This window comes from Lynx canadensis, chromosome A2 (assembly GCF_007474595.2).
Source record: "Lynx canadensis isolate LIC74 chromosome A2, mLynCan4.pri.v2, whole genome shotgun sequence".
Lineage (NCBI taxonomy): Eukaryota > Metazoa > Chordata > Mammalia > Carnivora > Felidae > Lynx > Lynx canadensis.
Window position 1 is genome coordinate 75,082,449 of NC_044304.2, and position 19,603 is coordinate 75,102,051.

A 19,603-nucleotide genomic window follows, 5' to 3' on the forward strand; every position below is an offset into this window, starting at 1 on the left:
CAGAGGCGTTCTAACAATAAGTACCTGGGGACACAGGACTTAGCCAGACTGGCCCAGACAATCCAGCCTGTGTGCTGGTTACTTTCAGAAGGTGTCAGATTCCAATTTCATGCCTCCATCCAGATTTGCTTAGCACAGATTACGTATTATACAAAGTCTTCATTCTCAGTGTCTCCATGACTTAGAACGTGACAAAGTAGCTTTTCCTCAGCATCACGACTGGTTCACTTCCGCTGCGTGACCACACGTGACACCTTCAACCCCATCGTCTGACAGAGGCTTGTGCTTCCTCATCCTTCCACGGAGCATACAGGTGAGCAGGACATGGTTAGACCCACACGCAAACCTGCAAACCAACCACCTATATAGCCTCTCAGAGCGCATCTAACAATTTTTCAAATCTCTAGGATATTAAACTTCAAACCACTCCTTTATAAGGGAAAATGTTAACACTTTAAATTTTGGTTACTCTGATGTCTTTCTTTCTCCCTTCTTCTCATTCCTTCCTTCCACAGTTGTAAATCTACTAAGTGCCGGCACTGCCCTGGGCGCTGGAGAAGGAAAGTCAAGAGCAGGCGAGCAGCCCCAGATGCCTTCTTGTCCCCCAGGCGCCAATCAGCGCTGTGTCAGTCTCAGGACAGCAGAAACACAGACTCCCGTTCTGTGTAGTTTTTAGCCAGTAGCCTAATGAGCCAGCCCTGCTTTAGAGGAGCCTCTTACGGGGGCTTCTGGGCGGCTCAGTCGATTAAGTATCTAACTCGTGATTTCGGCTGAGGTCATGATGTCAGGGTTTGGGAGATTGAGCCGCACATAGAATTCTGTGCTGACAGTGCAGAGCCTGCTTGGGATTCTCTCTCTCCTCTCCCTCGGCCCCTCCCTCGCTCTTGCTCTCCCTTTCTATCTCCTTCAAAATAAATAAACATTAAATAACTACATAAATATAATTTTAAATGGATACAATATATTTCATGGAAATATAATAATTATTTAATTTTTATTCTACACTCAGACACTTTTTTTTAGTTTTAGAGGGAAAATGTACATAATGGAAACAGGTATTAGTTAGTCAAAGATATTTCCTGAAGAAATGACTACAGAATGTAATGACAGGGTCAAAATGTGCATTTGTACAGGTCGGATCAGCTCCGTCTGTGTTTGTTCTGAGAATGGACCAAATGACAGAAGTGCCACCAGGAGGGGTTTGGGAGGCTGAAGCATAACTGGAAAGAGTTTCTTAAGGTGGAGAAAGTCAGGAGAGTCCTCAGATTATGGTCTTGAGACTCAAAACTCAAGAATCCAGTGGTGTGGTCACATTTAGAATATCCAGTCTCAGGAGGGGAGCCACATATACACTAGGCCCACTGACGATGCCTGAGTTGGGTGTCGGTGTATAATTTAGCTGAGACAGAGCTCTCTTCCGCACATGCTCCCTGAACCAGTAGCAAGCAGCCTGTGTTCACGGAAGCCAAGGATCACCTGGGAATTGGCCTGCAAGCGTAGACCAAAATGAGTGAAGTCTATGGTGTGAACGTGCCGTGAATTCCATCTGTAGAAGCCTAGTCTGTGATCTCAGCAATAGAGTTTTGTTTCCCCAGGCACTGGGCACATTGGATCCCAGGACTGGGCACCCTGTCTGTACTGTGCTTGGGATGGGTTGGGGTGGGGATGCTTGCTGTTTGTGCTCATGTGGCTGCACAGCCCTCCTCTGCTCAACCCCCAGCACACTTTTACCTCCCGTGCATGTCTTCTATTGAGCCGTGCTCAGCTTGACTCTCCAGTCATTTGTCCCTGTGGAGGGACTTAGATGATTCAGAACATGACATTCAATTATGCAGTTGACTAAGGGCCTCCATACATCTTGAGCTCTTGTGAGGAAAGAAGTCCCTCCCTGTTGCCCGTCTACACTCTACCTGTGCTAATAGTGTCATGTGCCCGGGTCTTGTGTCCCCCTGTCTGCACTGACAAAATGAGACGGAAAGTACCACCTGAGGAAATCACATACCAGGGAGAAGCGCAGATCCTTGGTAGATGTCAGAATTAACTGGGGCTACGAGAAGTCTGCAGGCCGTTCCCCGCAGAACAGAGGCATCGGACTGGACTGAAGGTGCAGCGTCTCAACAGTCCTGGTCATACGATTCCCAACTCATGAAGCAGCTACTTGGAATGAGCTTGGTATAAAATGAGGGAACCCCTCGACCACAGCGTAGGAGTATGTTTGACAGCAGTCTTACGCGTGTGCAGATGGATATTTTCTTTTCATTAGCCATGGCCTTGTGGAAAAGAGCAAGCTTGGCTGTGGTCTAACTGCCCTTATTTTATCTGACAAAACCTACTACCCCTTGCACAGCCCCAACCAGTGGGGGCCGGTTTGACTTCAAGCATTTTCCACGAATCAACCACATTTGACAGAGCACATAGACCAGAAAAACCCTGAGAAAACAAAACACCAGCCCCTTCCTGCCCCCCACACTGTCCCCTGCACCACCGCCCTCCCCCTCTCTTCACCTGCCAGTACAGAGCAGAGCCCGCAGGGCTGCCCAGGTCTGGTTGGGGAAGGGAGGGGCTGAGGATTGGAAGCCACAGGGGACACTGGCTAGGAGTGTCCGGCCCTGAAATCAGCCCACACGGCTCTGGGTCATTTGCTGGTCTCCCCTTTGCCTCTGTGCTTTCCATACACAGAAACAGTTCCAGATCTCTAAGTAGAGGCCCAGGTATTTGGTCTAAAGAAAAAGCCTAATGAAATTCCTGCAAATGAAGAAGTGGATGGAAATTAAATTTCCTCCTTTTGGTATCTGGTGGGTCTTGTGCTGTTTCCATCTCTACTTGGTCTCCAAAACACCTGTTTCACAGCAAGTGAAGCTGATTCTAAATAAACAAAATATCCTTCTCAATTTTCAATGAGACATTATTCTAACTCTAATATATAAAAGTTTATACTTTACTTGCATTCATTAACAAAAATAGAAAAGTATACCATCACTTATTTTACCCACCTACCATACACTGGACATTTTGTTTTACACCCATGTGTGTAGAAATGTACACACACATGTAAAGGTGTGACACACGTGTTGATGTGTGTGCATGTCAGCGTATGTCACCTATTATTTCTAATAGAGCCGCCTACGGTAGATGCTGTTGTGGACTTGCTACCCACGATAATAAACTCATCTCATCCACACAACTCTGGGAGACGGGTCACTTTAACTCCATTTTACAAATGAGAAAATTGTGGTACAGGGAGTTCAAATACTTATAGACCCAAGATTTAAACTCAGGCATGTGGGGTTCAGAGTTCAAGCACTTAACCCCTGCACCACCCTCCCTTTCCGGTGTTAGTGCAGCTCTCATGGGGTTTTTGTGACATCAGGAAACATGGTGCACGGGAGATATGGGCCCAGGTCTGAGAACATGCTAGTCACATGACATGTCACACTGTCATCACAAGAGCGTCTCAAATCAAATGAGTCTGAATCTGCTGCCCTTGGAAGGAGACATAACCTGACACCTTCGCTGGCTGTGGCTCCCCTGGGGCCAGTGACCCAACGAAGGCATCACAAGGACTCTCTCAGGGAAAGAATTTGAAATGTGGAATTGACCATGATTACAAGCAATGCTGAATGTGAAAGCTCAGTTGCCATGTTGTCCCTTACTTTGGACTCTCAGTTAGATTTGACCAAATGAATGTCCAAAAGGCAAAAGTAGGCTTTTGATTGTTTTTATTGTGCCTATTATGAAAAACATAACAAAACTCAGGTAGCAAAGATGGCAGCTTCCAGAAATGTAAAATAAAAGCTCTCCAGGCAGTTATCTGGATACAGAGCCCCAGGGGCCACTATAGAAGCTGCACGCCGGCTGTACTCAGAGGTGAGGGTGCTGGGTGGCTGACGGGCTAGTGGGCGTGAAGGAGAGAGCGGTGCTGAAGCCCCCGTGGGTGCCCCCCGGCCCCGCCCCTGACTCATGGCAGAGTCTGTTCTTGGTGCAGAGTGACATTTCCTGTTTGCCCAGGAGTTTGCAAACCCATTCTGCAATGATGACACATAGAAAAAGACAACGTGTGAACTGAAATGAACCACCCAGAAAGAAAGCCCCGCTAGACCCTTAGCAGACACTTTTAGTGACAATAGTCAATGGAGAAACATGGACCCTGTGCCACCACGGGTCAGGAACTCTTCCCATTGTCACAGAGTGCCGCTCTCCCAAGCAGACAGATGGCGGTGATGACAGTGTAGACCATGCTCTTGACGAGGAGGAGGAGGTAGGTGCAGTAGGCAGAAGTGTTCACGAGCTGCAGCTGCAGGGGGTCTAAAAGAAGCCATCGGTTAGTTTCACCTGTTGTTTTGAAAGGCAAGGACTTATTAATGGGAGGGTGGGTGACATTATACATTTCAGACGACCTGGGTTGAAGTGACACTCCCACACCATCACAACCTGACAGTAAACATCTACACCCCCATCAGCACTACCACCGCCACCAGGACAACCAGGAATCCAGCTTGCAGGTCATGTCATTCAACAAACTCTCTGAAATTCAATCAGAACATTCTAAGTATTAAAGGTAAAGTATCATTTTAAATGAATGAATCCAATGGGAAAAAAGCATTGGTGATAAAATAGCTTTTAGCCCTTCTTCACCCCAACTACATCTCTAGTAAGAATAACAGCCAATATCCATTAACCACATCCACCTGGCACTTATTTGAGAGCTGTGCAAGCAAAGCTTTGATCTTATTTAATTTTAAATAACCTATGAGATTATATTTTCATTCCCCCCTTACAAATAAATTGAGGACCAAGAAGGCATTTGCCTGATGTTATACCGTTAGTAAGTCCCAGAAACATGACATTCAAGCACATATTCTCAGCCACTCTGTAATTCTGCATCTCTACACGTAATGAGTGCCAAAGGCATCAAATAATTAAGAATAAATATAAAGTTGACTTGTTGATTTAAGCATCTTAGCCATTACATGTTGTACTTTGAGTCAGATTCCTAGGAATCCATGGAAATTTGGTAGGGCTCATAGTGGGGTGGGTGAGAAGTTTTTCTTAAGAGGGCATAATATCACATGGAAGAAAGGGTTTAATACAAATTCTCTCAAACTTGAGGAGTTCATGGCTTAGTTACCTGTCCTTCTTGAATATCTCTCATTGTAGCTATGATGTTCTAAGACAGTAGCTTTTATTATCTTTTGAAGTTTAGAAGGAAATATATGATGTCAAGAAATAATTGATATCAGTGATGGTGGGACAGATTGGCTACTCCATGAACCACAAGGCTGTTGGTTCCTGTGGAAATTTCCCTTATCTGCTATATCTCCAGAGGTTCAGAGCTCCAGAATCATTCCCCCCTGGTGTGGAAGGGACCTCAAGTGGTGATGTGCTCACAACTCCTTACCCTTCGTCAGGTAATAGTTAGTTAAGGTCCAGGGGCCCCTTGATATTGGACATGGAGGGCAGATCGGCAGAACTAGAGCCAATGCTCCTCATCACTTTCGTGGTACATACGTGGGGAGAAAGGGCCAGAAACCAGTACTTACAATGTGCCAGCTAAATGAGATACCCTATTCTAGACATTCCACATATGTGGCCTATATCTTCAACAACGGAGTTAGGTGTTATTTGTGTTTTTCCTGGTTGCCTCAGAAAATTTAAATAATGTACCCATATTCATGCAACTAAAAGTGAAAAGACTGGGTTTAAAATCCAGTCTGTGGCACTTGAAGCCCTGCACTCATATCTCCTCCCAATGTGTGCAGCTGTCTCAGGACCTTGGCTTTGGATTTACAGGAAGAATGCAATCTTAGTAAGTGTATGAGCTCTTGATTCAGATAGCCTGGGTTGAAGTCTCAGACCTCACTGTGTGGCATGGTTGAAGGGACTTAGTTCATTTTAGTCCATTGCCCTCATGTGTAAAATAGGAACAAAATGGATGAGTATTAAGTGAATTAAACAAAATGCAGTGACGGTACACACAGCGTCTTCTCTACAACAATCTCTCAGTGCCAGTTGATGTTATTAACTATAAGCAAGAACAAAGACTCAAAAAAAATCTAGAAGCCACTTGATATCGTGTTTTCTTCGGTCACTAGAAGCAGAGACCACAGAAATGAGTGAAGTCCATTGCTGAAAGACTTAACAGGCCCTCGCTGCACCCCTAATTTATATTCTTCTCATTCCCATACAAGCATTTACTATGTGATGGTGACTCCTGGGAAATGATGGACTGACTTAAATTGTCACTTAGTCCATTTTGCAAGATCCAGCCATTGTGAGATTTCTACCTGAAGTCAGGGAAGTTCAACAGTTAAGTTGATCAGAAGGAAAAAATTCTATAGCATAACATAAAAGCAAACATACGGAGGGGTGCCTGGGTGGCTCAGTCGGTTGAGCCACTGACTCAGGCTCAGGTCATGATCTCGCGGTTCGTGAGCTCCCCCGCATCAGGCTCTGTGCTGACAGCTCAGATCCTGGAGCCTGCTTCTGATTCTGTGTCTCCCTCTCTCTCTGCCCCTCTCCCACTCGTGCTCTGTCTCTCTCTGTCTCAGAAATAAATAAACATGAAAAAAATTCTTTTTAAAAAGCAAACATGAAAAAACTTACCATTTTCATCTTTCAGAGAAGGTTTTGTAGAGTTAATAACAGTGAGATCTACAAGAAATGAGAGCAAGTATTACTTGATTGTTCATATCCATTATTTGACATGTGTCTGTGTTGTGGATAGATGGATGGATGGATAGATGAATAAGATAGATAGATAGATAGATAGATAGATAGATAGATAGATAGATAGATAGAATTTTCCATCAGAGAGGAGAAAGTCATTATAAGCAGGAGCCCCCAAATTCCAGAAGTGGCTGGTCTGATTCTATGTAATTCAGCAAATCAATTCATATATTGTGTTTCTACACATGAAGCTGTTGAAGTTCATGAATGATGCATTTTTTTTGTCACAACTGGAAGGTAATGTCTAAGACATCATTGTTTTCCTTCTTCCCCTAGCTCCTAGCACAGTGCCCACTGTAGATGTTCTATAAATACTTGTTGAATGGAAAAATAACCAGAAAAAAAGTGACTGCTATACAGTACTCAGCACCCACTGATGACCTGAAGGATTGCTACCAGATAAATTTTTCCAACCCTAGAATCCACAACAGAATCTTACATATCGTAAGGAGTCTAGATCAATTTCTCATCTAAACTAAAGAAAGCAGCCCTACTGTTCAAATCTTATATGCCCCAGTATCCCCAATTACTGTACATGAGTTTTGAGAGTGATTGTGTTTGTGAACATGGCAGCAATCCTAGTGAAAACCAATACACATTGAGTGATTGTTACTGTGCCAGGCACTATGTGAAAGGTTCACATGCGTTATCTCATCTGACCCCCAGTGACACTGACGTGAGTGGAAGTTGGCAAACTCCACGTTAGACAAGAGGAAATAGACTGTAGAGAGTCCAAGTAACTTTCCAAGAGTCCTACCCTTTACTGACAGAACCAGTACTCAAAACGATGGTTTCAGGGGTTTGCATGAGCTAGAGCATGAGGAAAGTTCCTTGTAAACCAACCCATAGAAATAGAACATAACTCCCCCATTGTGGGCTCTCAGACATCGCCTCTTCCAGTATCTTAATGATTCCTAACAGAAGAATATTTTTATTACAGAAACTCAGCATTTCAGCTCACTTCTTTGCAAGGATAGAATGACAGGTCAATTCACACTGATAGCTGTCTGAATACATAAAACCTAAAATGAGGGCTGTATTTATCTAGAGTGGTAAAAGAAAAAAAAAAGCCCACATACATACAAAGACAAAATTCCTTGAAAAGACCATGGACGCTTGGATGCAGGAAGAGAGAGTTGCAAGGTTATTTTGATTTATCCTCTTTCTGCTCGATGTGACTTTTTCCACACACACATGGTTCTGGTGTGCAATTTTATGCACTCCACACAATCTAACTTTGTGCGGTCTTAAAAAAAATGGGTTTGTGGGATACGCTTCGTGGTAAATCCCAAGAAGGAAAATGTTAGTATAATTATGTTAAATGTTAAAAGATCCTCAAGAGCTGACTTTAAAGTCACCTAATAGTCTCTTTCTTTTCCATACAGTGAGTTTATTCATCCTATTGGGCACCTGAAACTAATATAGCACTGTATAGCTAACTGGAATGAAAATAAAAAACTTCAAAAAAGATAAATAAAAATCTCTTGTCACCACGCACTGATTGACATAGACAGAAAGGTAACAATTTTCATATAAAAATTGTGTGTCCTAGGTGCTCTTTCTCAACACAGGTCGGTTGAAAACACGGACCACGTGAGTTTTCGTCTCTCTGCAGAATCACTTCCCTGTTTTGTGCTTTCATGTATATGTATATACATATGTAAGCTTTTATTGAAAACAAAACAACAAACAAAAACTTACAAGAAACAGCACTAGAAATCTGCTGTAGACTTGCATTAATAGAAAGGCCCCATTAGCCTTGTTGCTATGAGAAGACCTTGGGAGACATTCATTGCAGAAAAAATGCCGGGTAAGACACGTCATAACCAGGAACTTCGCCCTTACCATCGTCATTAACAGGGAACTTACTATATGATTTACTTCTCTCCAACCACTAGAAAAATCAAAACCTTACAGGCCACTTCAGCTCAGTGCTTACATTAAAATTACGTTTACCTCATTTGCTGCCTCTCTGTGTCTTAGCTGTAGGAATAAAAATTAGGGGTGACTGTGTGAGCTTACTTTAGTGTGTTTCGGGCAAAGGTATAAGTAAATACAATAAATATATGAATAAATTCATTCATGTCATGTTTCCAACAGCAAGGATTGTCATCAAGATAATTTCATTTGCTCTTCATCACAGCCCAGGTAAAAGGTAAATGCTTGATCCTGATTTGATCATTGGATAAACTAAGAATCTGTGAAATAACAAAAATTCAACCAAACTTTAACTATCTAACCAGCTGTATTAAATGATGCATTAATGAATCGGGCAGCATTCTATCCAGCAAGTAAAGGGGAGCTCCAAAGGGCTACAGAAAAGAGAGGAGTGACAAAAAATTATTAGCAAAGAATCCATTGTTTCAGGCAAGGTCACCCTCCTAAGGAGAACAGAGGGTGTCAATCAGTAAACTTCCTAGTGAGGACCAGGAAATTCCATGCCCTGGTTAAAGGCTACAGTTCTGGGTGTTGAAACTGGGTTGGGCAGGTATGAAGTCTTGGTTTACTGGTTTAGGGCCTTAAGCTAAGTGAGGCCACTTTTGAGCCTGTGGTTTTCTTTTTAATAACTCCTTCTTTTGATCAGACTCTTAGCTTAAGTGCTAGATGGCATTAAAATAGAAGGCATTAACACCACTCTCAGCAACTGCTCTGAAGTTCGCACAGCCTTCGTATTTCTCTTTGAAATATTCACCCTTGTGATGTTCGCAGGTAACCACTTCAAGTTTACGATTTTTCAGTTGGTCATTCTGTTCCCTTTATTTTTGTTTGTTTGTTTGTTTGTTTGTTTGTTTGTTTGTTTTTAATGTTCTTAATAATCTCTAGAGAGATCATTTGTTGGTAGGTTACCAGCGCTGTTGCATTTAAAGAATTTGACAGAACACCATGCACCAGGCAGATTAGTATCATTACTATAAACCAGATAATTCCCCATGTTTCGAGTACAATTGGAAGCCATCTTTCCCAAGACTCAAAGCAATTAACATCAAATAAGTAATAAAGACCCTGCTGAAGGAGTCACTCTTTTAAACCAAGTGGCTTGCTCAGTGACCTGATGTTGTTGAGTTTTAACTTCCCCAGAACTGTTAATCCAGGTATAGCAAGCAGTGTTGGCTACAGCACAGACTCAGCGTTGCTCAGCTAAGAGACCATCAAGGGTTGTCTTATTTTCAACGTTTATTTATTTTTTTGGGACAGAGAGAGACAGAACATGAACGGGCGAGGGGCAGAGAGAGAGGGAGACACAGAATCGGAAACAGGCTCCAGGCTCTGAGCCATCAGCCCAGAGCCTGACGCGGGGCTCGAACTCCCGGACCGCGAGATCGTGACCTGGCTGAAGTCGGATGCTTAACCGACTGCGCCACCCAGGCGCCCCGGGTTGTCTTATTTTCAAGAATTACTTTCATCAGAGTCTAACGATTTTTGTTGAGTAGCCATTGCTTTAGCAAGAGGTGCTGGAATGATTTTAAGAATGAAGGAGAAGGTCTTGATCAAATCTCATTTACATGTATCCTCAATCAGGGAAGTAGGGCTCTGCCAAAGGAGTGAATACTGGTCATTAGGCCCCTTCTAACTCAGAATGTATATTTAGGGCATTCGACCAATTAGATGGTTTATTTAGCTTAAGGAATGCTGGGAGCAGGGTTAGATTTTCTCCTAGCCTAAAATAAAAGGTGTTGTAAACTCCAGAGGTTATACCACCTTGGCCATGACCTGGAAGATACAGATGAGGGTGTTATCTTTCCAGGCCATTGCCAGAGCAATGGAAAAGAAAAGAGGTAGAAAGGATTTCATGTTTGGTTAGAGTATAAAGTCTCAGACCCTTGTTTAGGTGAATGCAGTCATCTTAAATGCCCTATGGTGGATGAAGAAATGAAAAAACAAAAACCAAGAAAATGGGGTTTGCCAAGGAGCTAGGAGGAACCAGGTGATTGTCTTGGTTTTTCCCTTAGCCCAGACTCTTTCTTGAATACACTGATGTTGTTTTCCCACTTTAATTTCTATGATTCAGAAGTGACTTGTGCCGTGTTACACATCAGGACAGCGAAGTCTGGCAATGAGGGACATTTTTTGGAGAACCACATGGACTTTAGCTACATGTGCCCCAATCTTATAAATGCAACATAAAGAAAACTTAGTCTGAATTTTTATTTGACAATGGTTCCCATGTGATTTAACATATCAAATAAGGCAAATTAGTTCAGCAAATTCTTTGGAATGTTCCAGGTCAAAGAGACTTAAGCAGACCAAAACTCCAAAGAAAACAAACAAACCTAAAAACCCCAAAAAAACCCTTGTCCTTTGACAATGAGAAAACCAAACTGTAATGCTGTACCTAGTAACTTATGATTTGAAAATTTTTCATTCCAATCTTAGTCGGTCCTGACCACACGTAACATTCCTTTCTAAACATCCCCTTTTTGTAAACCTTTTACAACTTTTTCTTTTACATTCAGATATTGTCCTGAGTTTGCCCTCTTTAGATAACCAGGCTTGTTTAAGAGAAAATCCTTTTCCCCCTCAAAAAATATATTTCACGGGTGCCTGGGTGGCTCAGTTGGTTCAGCATCCAACTCCTGATTTTGGCTCAAGTCATGATCTTAGGGTTCCTGAGATCAAGCCCCTCTTCAGGCTCTGTGCTGACAGCATGTAGCTCACTTGGGATTCTCTCTCTCCTTCTGTCTCTGCCCTTTCTCCACTTGCTCACTATCTCTGTCTTTCCAAATAAATAAACTTAAAAAAACCCCTATCTATCTATATCGATTATTCAAACTTTTTCTTACTAAAAATACACATCTTAATTTCCTCACATTCTGAGTTGTTTCCCTTATCATTTACACTAGTTTAATTACATCTGTTAAAGTCTTTAACTCTTAGAAACCTTCATTTTTAATGAAAACAAAATGCAAGCAATTATGAACTGTTAACCAGCAAAACATAAACAAAATACGTTTACAAACAGTCCCAAATTTATCATCAGTTTCTCTGCAATAAAGAAGCCCAAAGTAGATAAACCTATGTTTATTAACTAATAATTAACAAATTAATTAACAATTAGTTAACTAATAATTAGCTAATTATTAACTAATAATTTGGTATTTTTTCTTACTGGGAAATGATCTAGATATTGAAGAGTGTAACTTAACATTTGACCTGACTCAGCAAAACATTAATGTTTTAGGTTACCAAAAAGATTTGGGAGACTATTTAAAAATGCATTTAAAATTTTTCACTTTATTTACGTGTATTCAATTTGCTGGTTCTTAGCAGTTTTGCTGAGATTACCCGTAAAACTTTTATGAGACAACAAAGTCCATCATTCTCCCAAGCTATTTTCTTTAACATTTTGTAACAGAGATCACACCTATTTTTTCGATTTTTAGTAAACCCAGGCACGTGAAAGTTTTAATTTTAGCGCTGATAACTCTAAAGACATTCCTATTTTACTGAACCAACAACCAAATATTTGCCCAGATCATGTGAAGTCAAAACACATTTGGTTAGTTTCTATCTTTCTGAGATGTTTAGAATGCCCAATCCTTGAAAGTGTTTTAGTTCAAACCAAAGAAATGGAGCTCTTTGCAAACTAATTTTGACAATACTGTCCAGAGAGAAAAATATCTCACATTGATGACGTGTATTTGTGGACACACAGATCGCTGCAAAGACCCTGGAGTCACTGACATTCATGGAGACATTTATGGAGAAAGTGTTAAGGTTTGTATGTGTCCCTGGAACTACGAAGGACACTGAGCCAGGGTTTAGGCACAGGAGCCCTTTAGCAGATTGTATTTTAAAAAGGCCTCTTTCCCTTAGTTTCCCTCAGTCCCAGGCACTTGTGGGCTGTGTTTACATTTAAAAGACGTGATCAGATGGATCACTTTGAGGACAGAGAAAGAATGCAGGTTCCTGCAAGAAGGACTTTGCTTTCCTAAAGCCAACCATCTATAAGCCCTTTTCTGGAACTAGGAGAAGTGTGGGGTTGGGTGAAGGGACAGGGGAACTCTGGATTGACCCAAGAGCTGCATTTCTCGTTCTGTTCACATTTGTCAAGACAGCTGCTCTCAGTGTCTCAAAGACTTGGATTTTTGTGAAATGACATCACAGGTTGACCGAACCTATCCAAGCTCATGAGCCTTAATTTGCTTCTTTCCCTCTGGGTGCTTCTTTCCCTCAGTTTTAAGTATTCCTGGCAGATGGAATAACTCCCCTTGGGTGTAAGATGGGTCCCCAGAGAGGGAGCTAAGGATACTACCCCCCCCAGATCCAGGATCACCCACAGTGACAGCCAGAGGAAGGGAACCCACAGCCGCACGTCCCAAGCAGGCAGAGAGCTAAGAGCAGTGGTGCAGGATGATACCAGCAAGGAGGCAACGGCTGTCTCTGGGAGAGAAAGGATCCATAAGCAATGGGTGTGGATTTGGAAAGGGTGGGACAACAGGAAATTTTCTTATCCTCTCTGACCAAGCACTGGGCAGAGATTCAGAAGAAACTGATTCTGCTGAGTTTCCACCCTTCACTAGCTTCTGGCAGTTTTTTCAGGACCTCGTCTGCAGGCCCCAGTATTTACCAGAATTTGCACTTTGCTGTTTAAGAGGGTGGCTTACCAGAAAATCATCTAGTTTCATCACCCCTGGGAAGGTCTCATTGGGGGCCCTCCTTTGAAGGTAGAGATAGGGATGTCTGTAAGGCCTTTAATTTGGCAGATTCCTCTTTATGGCTGTGTAGTCTTTTTGAGTGGGAAAACATTTCAGACTAGAAATCAGTCTTCAAAGGAGCAAAGAGAGGAGAAGGAGGAGTTATGTCAGCCTTTTGTTTTGGGTACCTCTTCCATCTTTAATTTTCCATAGCCTTTTGCAATCAATGTTTCAATGAAACTAACTTGGCTCGCTTGCTTTCCCTCTTTCTTTCTTTCTTTCTTTCTTTCTTTCTTTCTTTCTTTCTTTCTTTCTCTTTCTTTCTTTCATCTATTTATAATGAGAGAGAGAAAGAGAGAGAGAGAGAGAGAGAGAAAGCAGAAGCAGGTAGTGGAGCAGAGGGAGAGAGAAATTTTTAAGCAAGGCTGCATGCCCAGTGCTGAGCCCAACTCGGGGCCCATGACCTGGAAATTATGACTTGAGCTGAAAGCAAGAGTCAGGCACTCAATTGACTGAGCCACCCAGGCACCTGAAATTACTTTGGCATTTTAAACCTTTCAAACCTTCTGCTTGCCAATTAATGGAGGTGTTCCTATTCTGTTTAATTTGAGTACCCTTGCTTTTAAGGGCACTTCTTAAATGATCTTACCTAGTTGGAAATTCTTAAATAACCTTATCTAATTGGAATGTTCCTAATTATGGCCATTGTATTTCTAGGTCGTAATTCCCCTGAGGGCTGGCAGCAGGGGACCCTAGACTTGAATGGAGTTAACCCACACTTCTGTCCATTCATAAGTAGCCGAAAATGAGGTGTAGGCGTTTTTGTGTCCCACTTTACTTTGGGGTCTCCAACATGATGGTTACCAAGCCAGTTCCACAGGACACAAAGGAGCGTGGTAAGATTTCGCCATTTTTTTTTTTTAATTTTTTTTTTCAATGTTTATTTATTTTTGGGACAGAGAGAGACAGAGCACGAATGGGGGAGGGGCAGAAAGAGAGGGAGACACAGAATCGGAAACAGGCTCCAGGCTCTGAGCCATCAGCCCAGAGCCTGACGCGGGGCTCAAATTCACGGACCGCGAGATCGTGACCTGGCTGAAGTCGGACGCTTAACCGACTGCGCCACCCAGGCGCCCCAGATTTTGCCATTTTTGCTAGATATCTGTACGTTCCCGGACTATAGCTGTTAGTAAAATAAGCAGGTGCACCAGAAGGTGGTGGACTTGACTCTTTAGAGTTTCAGGGTCCCGTCAGCTAAAACTTTGGGCTTCTTGGAGCCAAACTAACACCTAAAAGGGATGTGCCCTGAGTTGCGGTTGTGTGTGTTTTACATAGTAGCTAGCTCTTTGTGTGGAAATTTTCTTGAGGTTGATGGGTGACTTAGTGCTTGATCCGACCCATCCCCTGGGCAACTTGTACTATCAGGGGAGTGTTCCTGAGACAGTGAGCATTCTAACAGTGTTTGTTTGTTTGCTTATTGTTCCTCAGGCTTTATTATTATTTTTTTAATTTAAATTCAAGCTGGTTAACACATAGTAGCATTGGTTCCAGTAGAACCCAGTGATTCATCACTGACATGTAACACCCGGTGCTCATCCCGTGCCCTCCTTCATGCCCATCACCCATTAGCCCATCCCCCCCCCCACCTCCCCTCTGGCAACCCTCAGTTTGTTCTCTGTGTTTAAGAGTCTCTTATGGTTTGCCTCCCCCTCTGTTTTTATATTATTTTATTTTTCCTTCCCTTCCCTTCCCTTATGCTCATGTGTTCTGTTGAATTCCACCAATGAGTGAAATCATACAATATTTGTCTTTGTCTGACTTATCTCGCTTTGCATAGTATATACTCTAGTGCCATCCATGTTGTCACAAATGACAAGATTTCATTCTTTTTCATTCTAACAGCCTTTAAATGTGTGACCTGTGCCCGCCGATTTTGTGGCTTTTCCATCTCTGTGATACCTGTTAGCAGTAGCCTTTATCTCCACAAAACCAGAAAAGCAGTTATGTGCACCTTCGTGTATGGGGGGGTGTCTAAGAGATGCTACTTTGTTCTGCCCACAAGAAGGCTCTGTGTGTACCACCAACAATTCTCCTGGAACCCTGCTAAGGTTTCCACTTCGGGAACTGTGGTCTGAAAGGTTAGTGGCCTGGCTTCTGGTGGACGCTTCTGCCAGCTCAGCTGGGCTCCAAATATGCCAGCTCAACTTGGGCTCCGGGCATAACCCTCTCCCAGCCCAAGCTGACCCGCCCTGGAAGGGAAGGCCAATTAGATCAGGAGACTGAAGGCAAAGAGAGTGGAGCTCAGAACCAGGAAGAACTCACCTATAGCCCTTGAAAGCGGTGAGGAATATAGTGAACTCCAAGGGTTCACAGTTACCACCCTTGTGTTTCGCGTTGTCTCTAAATGCCCGTGGATGTCCACTTCAGATCCTGTCACTGCCACCAAATCTGTTGAAGGACAAAATTTCAACCAACTAAATGTTAAAGAGCTAATGGCTGTATTAATCAAGTGACTTATGACTCAGGCAGCAGCCCATCTAGCACGTAGAGGGGACCTCTAGGATTATAGAAAAGGAAACGCCATTAACAATAGAGAGGGATGGAGAAAAGGAAATTATTAGCAAAGAATCCATTGTTTTAGGCAAGGTCACCCACCAAAGGGGAATGGTAGGAGTCAATCAGGAAAACTTCCTAGTGCTGACTGGGAAATTCCCATGTCCACTAGTTAAAGGTCACTGTTCCGGGGGGTCCGGGTGCGCTTGGGTTAGGTGGTATTAAGTCTTGCTATAGTGACTTGGGGTTTAAGCTAATTGTTGCCATTGTGGGTCTGTGGTTTTCTTTCTAACAGGCACAAGAAGACAAAGGCTGACTTCAGAATTTTAGACTCGTATATTGAGTCTATCACATGTCTTGTTGCTTTTGCCCTGTGGCTTAAAAAGTGCTTGTTAACCATAGGGAAAAGTATAAACTGGTTCTGTTCAGTGGGCCCTCGGGGGCCTTGGTCTATTATGTCAATGCTCAGGACTTGACTTCTGAGTCCAGAGAGCTGCTGGATCACATGGCACAGGGCACATTCAGGGCACATTCAGCTGCCCACATGGTCTAAATATGTCCAGCATCTGCACCAATGGGGTTCCTCTGGGACACCATGCCAGAATCATGAGTGACCCTGAGTGATTAGGAAAAGTATACTTGCTCTACTGTAATGATCTTCCTTGGGACAGTGGTCTGTCCTGCATCCCTCCCAGGCCTGGCGCACGCTCATACTGCAGTAAGTGTTTGCTGGGCAGCATTTCCCAGGGGTAGAAATACGTTCATTGTGGAGAATGGAAGAATGTTTGTACAGACTAGCCTCACACAATCTTACTTACCAAATTTCACCTAACGGTGGTGTGTAAAATTCAAACCTGAGAAACATACTAAAACGTCAGCAACCAAATTACTATTTTTGTTGAGCTGCGAGCTGGCTCCATCAAATGAACAGCACTTTGTCACCTACAACTCATTGTTTATGGGTTATAATTTGAGTAGAGCAGGATTGAAGTGAGAGGGACTTTGCTGAGTAGAACATTCCTCAAAGATGTATAATTATTCTTATTTCCTGATCAAGTAAGATTATCAAAAGTACCCTCTGTTTTTGAGCATTTATGGTGTGTGGGGTTGCTAGGTGTTTTTATGTGTATTGTTTCATTTAATCCATTCAATGACACTAAAAAAACATCACTGTGACCTTCATTTTTGGGTGATAAACAGGTGAGAAAGGCTATAACAATGAGCCATAGTCTTTTTCTTTTCTTCGTATGTTCTAAAGCCCATACTATTTTAATTCTATGGGGAAATAACAGGACATTTTTGCTACTATTAAAACCAATAACACTAAGGAAGGATTTCTATTTGCTTGTTTTCCATTAATTCTTGACAGAAAATGTGTATTCCATTACGGAAAAATAGGGTTCTGGGAAGTTATAGTCATGTGTACATGCACATACCTGTGTTTATTGAAGGAAACAGAATCTCTTGATCAACGCCTCCTTTATTCTTCTCATGTCTGATGACACATTTGTGTTCTTTACCCATTGACTCTTCACTCACGGTCAGCCAGGTGTATTTCATGTATGTGTCCTTCGTCTTCATTGTGTTTCCCTGCTGGGATTTCAGAATTGCTCTGCCATTTTTCTCTTTCCAATCTATCTTGATAACATCAGGGAAAAAATCCTCAAGAAGACAAAGATATGTTCCAGCCTTATGAAGTTTTCTTTCAGCAACTGAAGGAAGAAAAATTGTGGGCTTGGGGGAAGTGTCCTCATCAGGACTTTTATCTGTGGGAGAAAATGGAATAGCATAAAACTATTATGAGAGAAGCACAAACCTGTGTGGTTTGGAACCACTGCCACACATAGTAAAAGGAAGGAAAAGTTACCATAGAGTTAGTGCTTACAGTGGCCCTTCCTCCACAGTGGGCTATGAGTTGCTTACTTTCTTAGTTTCTATGGGAAAAGAGGTTCAACAGGTTATGTAATTTGCTCAGAGTCACAATTACTAAGTGGCAGAGTCTGGATTAAAACATGGAATTTTGTTAGACAATACAGTCACTTGTTTGAATGGGAATGTATTTCTAGGCATACTTGAAAATCTATCAAGTTGACTTTTTATCTTCAAATAAGGATCTCTTGCCCACTTCTGATACTGAGTTCTCCTTGATTTCTGATTTTATAGATACCTTGCTCTCACATCTGTACCATGTCAGGATTTTGAGTAGGACAATGTTTAAAGCTGCACCTCTCAATGATCTACAATGTCTTTAATTTAGAGACAAAGTGGCAATAGTTCCAAATTTTTTATTTAAAAAAAAATTTCTGATTATTTTCAGAAATGCCCTTACATTAATCTTACCAAGTAATTCACTATTCAGAACTTTGTTTTTCTTTAAGGAAATGTTTACTAAAAGCACATTTTATTTTGGAATTTCATTTGAAGTCGAAGCATGACCAGAAGACTAAACTTTGATGCTTAACATCTCCCCCCAAATTTGAATCTGCCCTACAAGCCTGCTGAACTTATTGGAGTATCCCACAATTCTCTTTGATTTCACCTGCTGAACATATGTAACTGGCATAATGTTAACAGTTATGGTTCTAGAGTTTCCTGTAGACATAATGTCAAAAAATATATCAAAACATCAGAGTTGTCAAGAGCATGTCACTTGAATGTTGGAATGTTACTTGATTATACATTTATTGTTAATTTAGTGAGTGAAATTATAAATAGTAGAACACTTTCCTGTTTGATTTCCAACTGAAACACAAACGTTTTACTCATTTTTATTTTGGACTAGTTTGGAGTTAGAATAATAATTTTATTGGCAACTTCGTAAGAAAAGAATTGGACTTCTCCTTTGAGAAGAAAAGGAAAAAATATTCTTGAGAATTTCTGCCTGTGCAGCAAATCTAATTTTTATGCTAAATCAGCAAGCAAACAATGAGGAGCATTTTACTCATGCTGTATATAGAATGAGACCGTAATATATTTGCTTTAACTTTGTATATCTTGCTTATAGTGCAAGTAGTATTTTATTGATCATAATAGTAAGATACTCTATGTGTCACCAACTATATACGTGGATTTTAATTTAAAAAGTTATCTTATTTGAAACAAGGTTAATGATTTAATTGTACACAATATTTACATAATTTTAGACTCTAGTCAATGCATTAAATAATCTAGCTTTCATCTTAGGAAGTTTCATTTTTTATAGGAATATTTGTGACTCATTATAGTAAAGAACTTGAAAATCAAATGAGTAACCTGCTCAATGTCCGAATGGTGAGACACGATGCTTGCCTCCTGCCTCTTTTCCTTAGCTAGATTTCTGAAGTTCCTTCTTTTCAGGATAGAAGGAATCTTGAACTTTCACAGCTTTCTCAATGTGATAGTTAACTGAGCATTAACTTGTGTACTTGGTTATATACGGTTAGCGCCTATATTTTGGGTAATTATATTACATGTTTTTCTTTCAACGTTCTCTTTGACACTTAGTGAAGTGTCAAAATCATTTCCATGGTGCATAAAATAGAAACCAGTCTACAAAATGAGTTCATCCAATACATTTATATACATTCATAATAAAAAGTAGAAGTAAATTGCCTGAGTTTTATATATTTTATTAAGATGAAGCAGTGTGAATTCTACATAAATTAATCAAATGCAACCGTATTTTCAATTAAGTGTGATATTTCAAACCT

At 41.6% G+C, this 19,603-nt stretch overlaps 1 protein-coding gene and 1 gene segment (V, D, J or C); one reads left to right on the forward strand and one right to left on the reverse strand.

Moving 5' to 3' along the window:
* Positions 1 to 19,603, forward strand: part of LOC115508747 — a 240,454-nt gene that overhangs the window by 46,426 nt on the left and 174,425 nt on the right. The gene's annotated exons all lie outside the window — the stretch shown is intronic.
* The window catches only part of LOC115508749, a 31,371-nt gene continuing 15,480 nt past the window's right edge, over positions 3,713 to 19,603 (reverse strand). The window contains 4 exon segments of the C gene segment in view: positions 3,713 to 4,305; positions 6,604 to 6,651; positions 15,684 to 15,809; positions 17,351 to 17,680. Coding sequence covers positions 4,163 to 4,305; positions 6,604 to 6,651; positions 15,684 to 15,809; positions 17,351 to 17,680 — 647 coding nt within the window.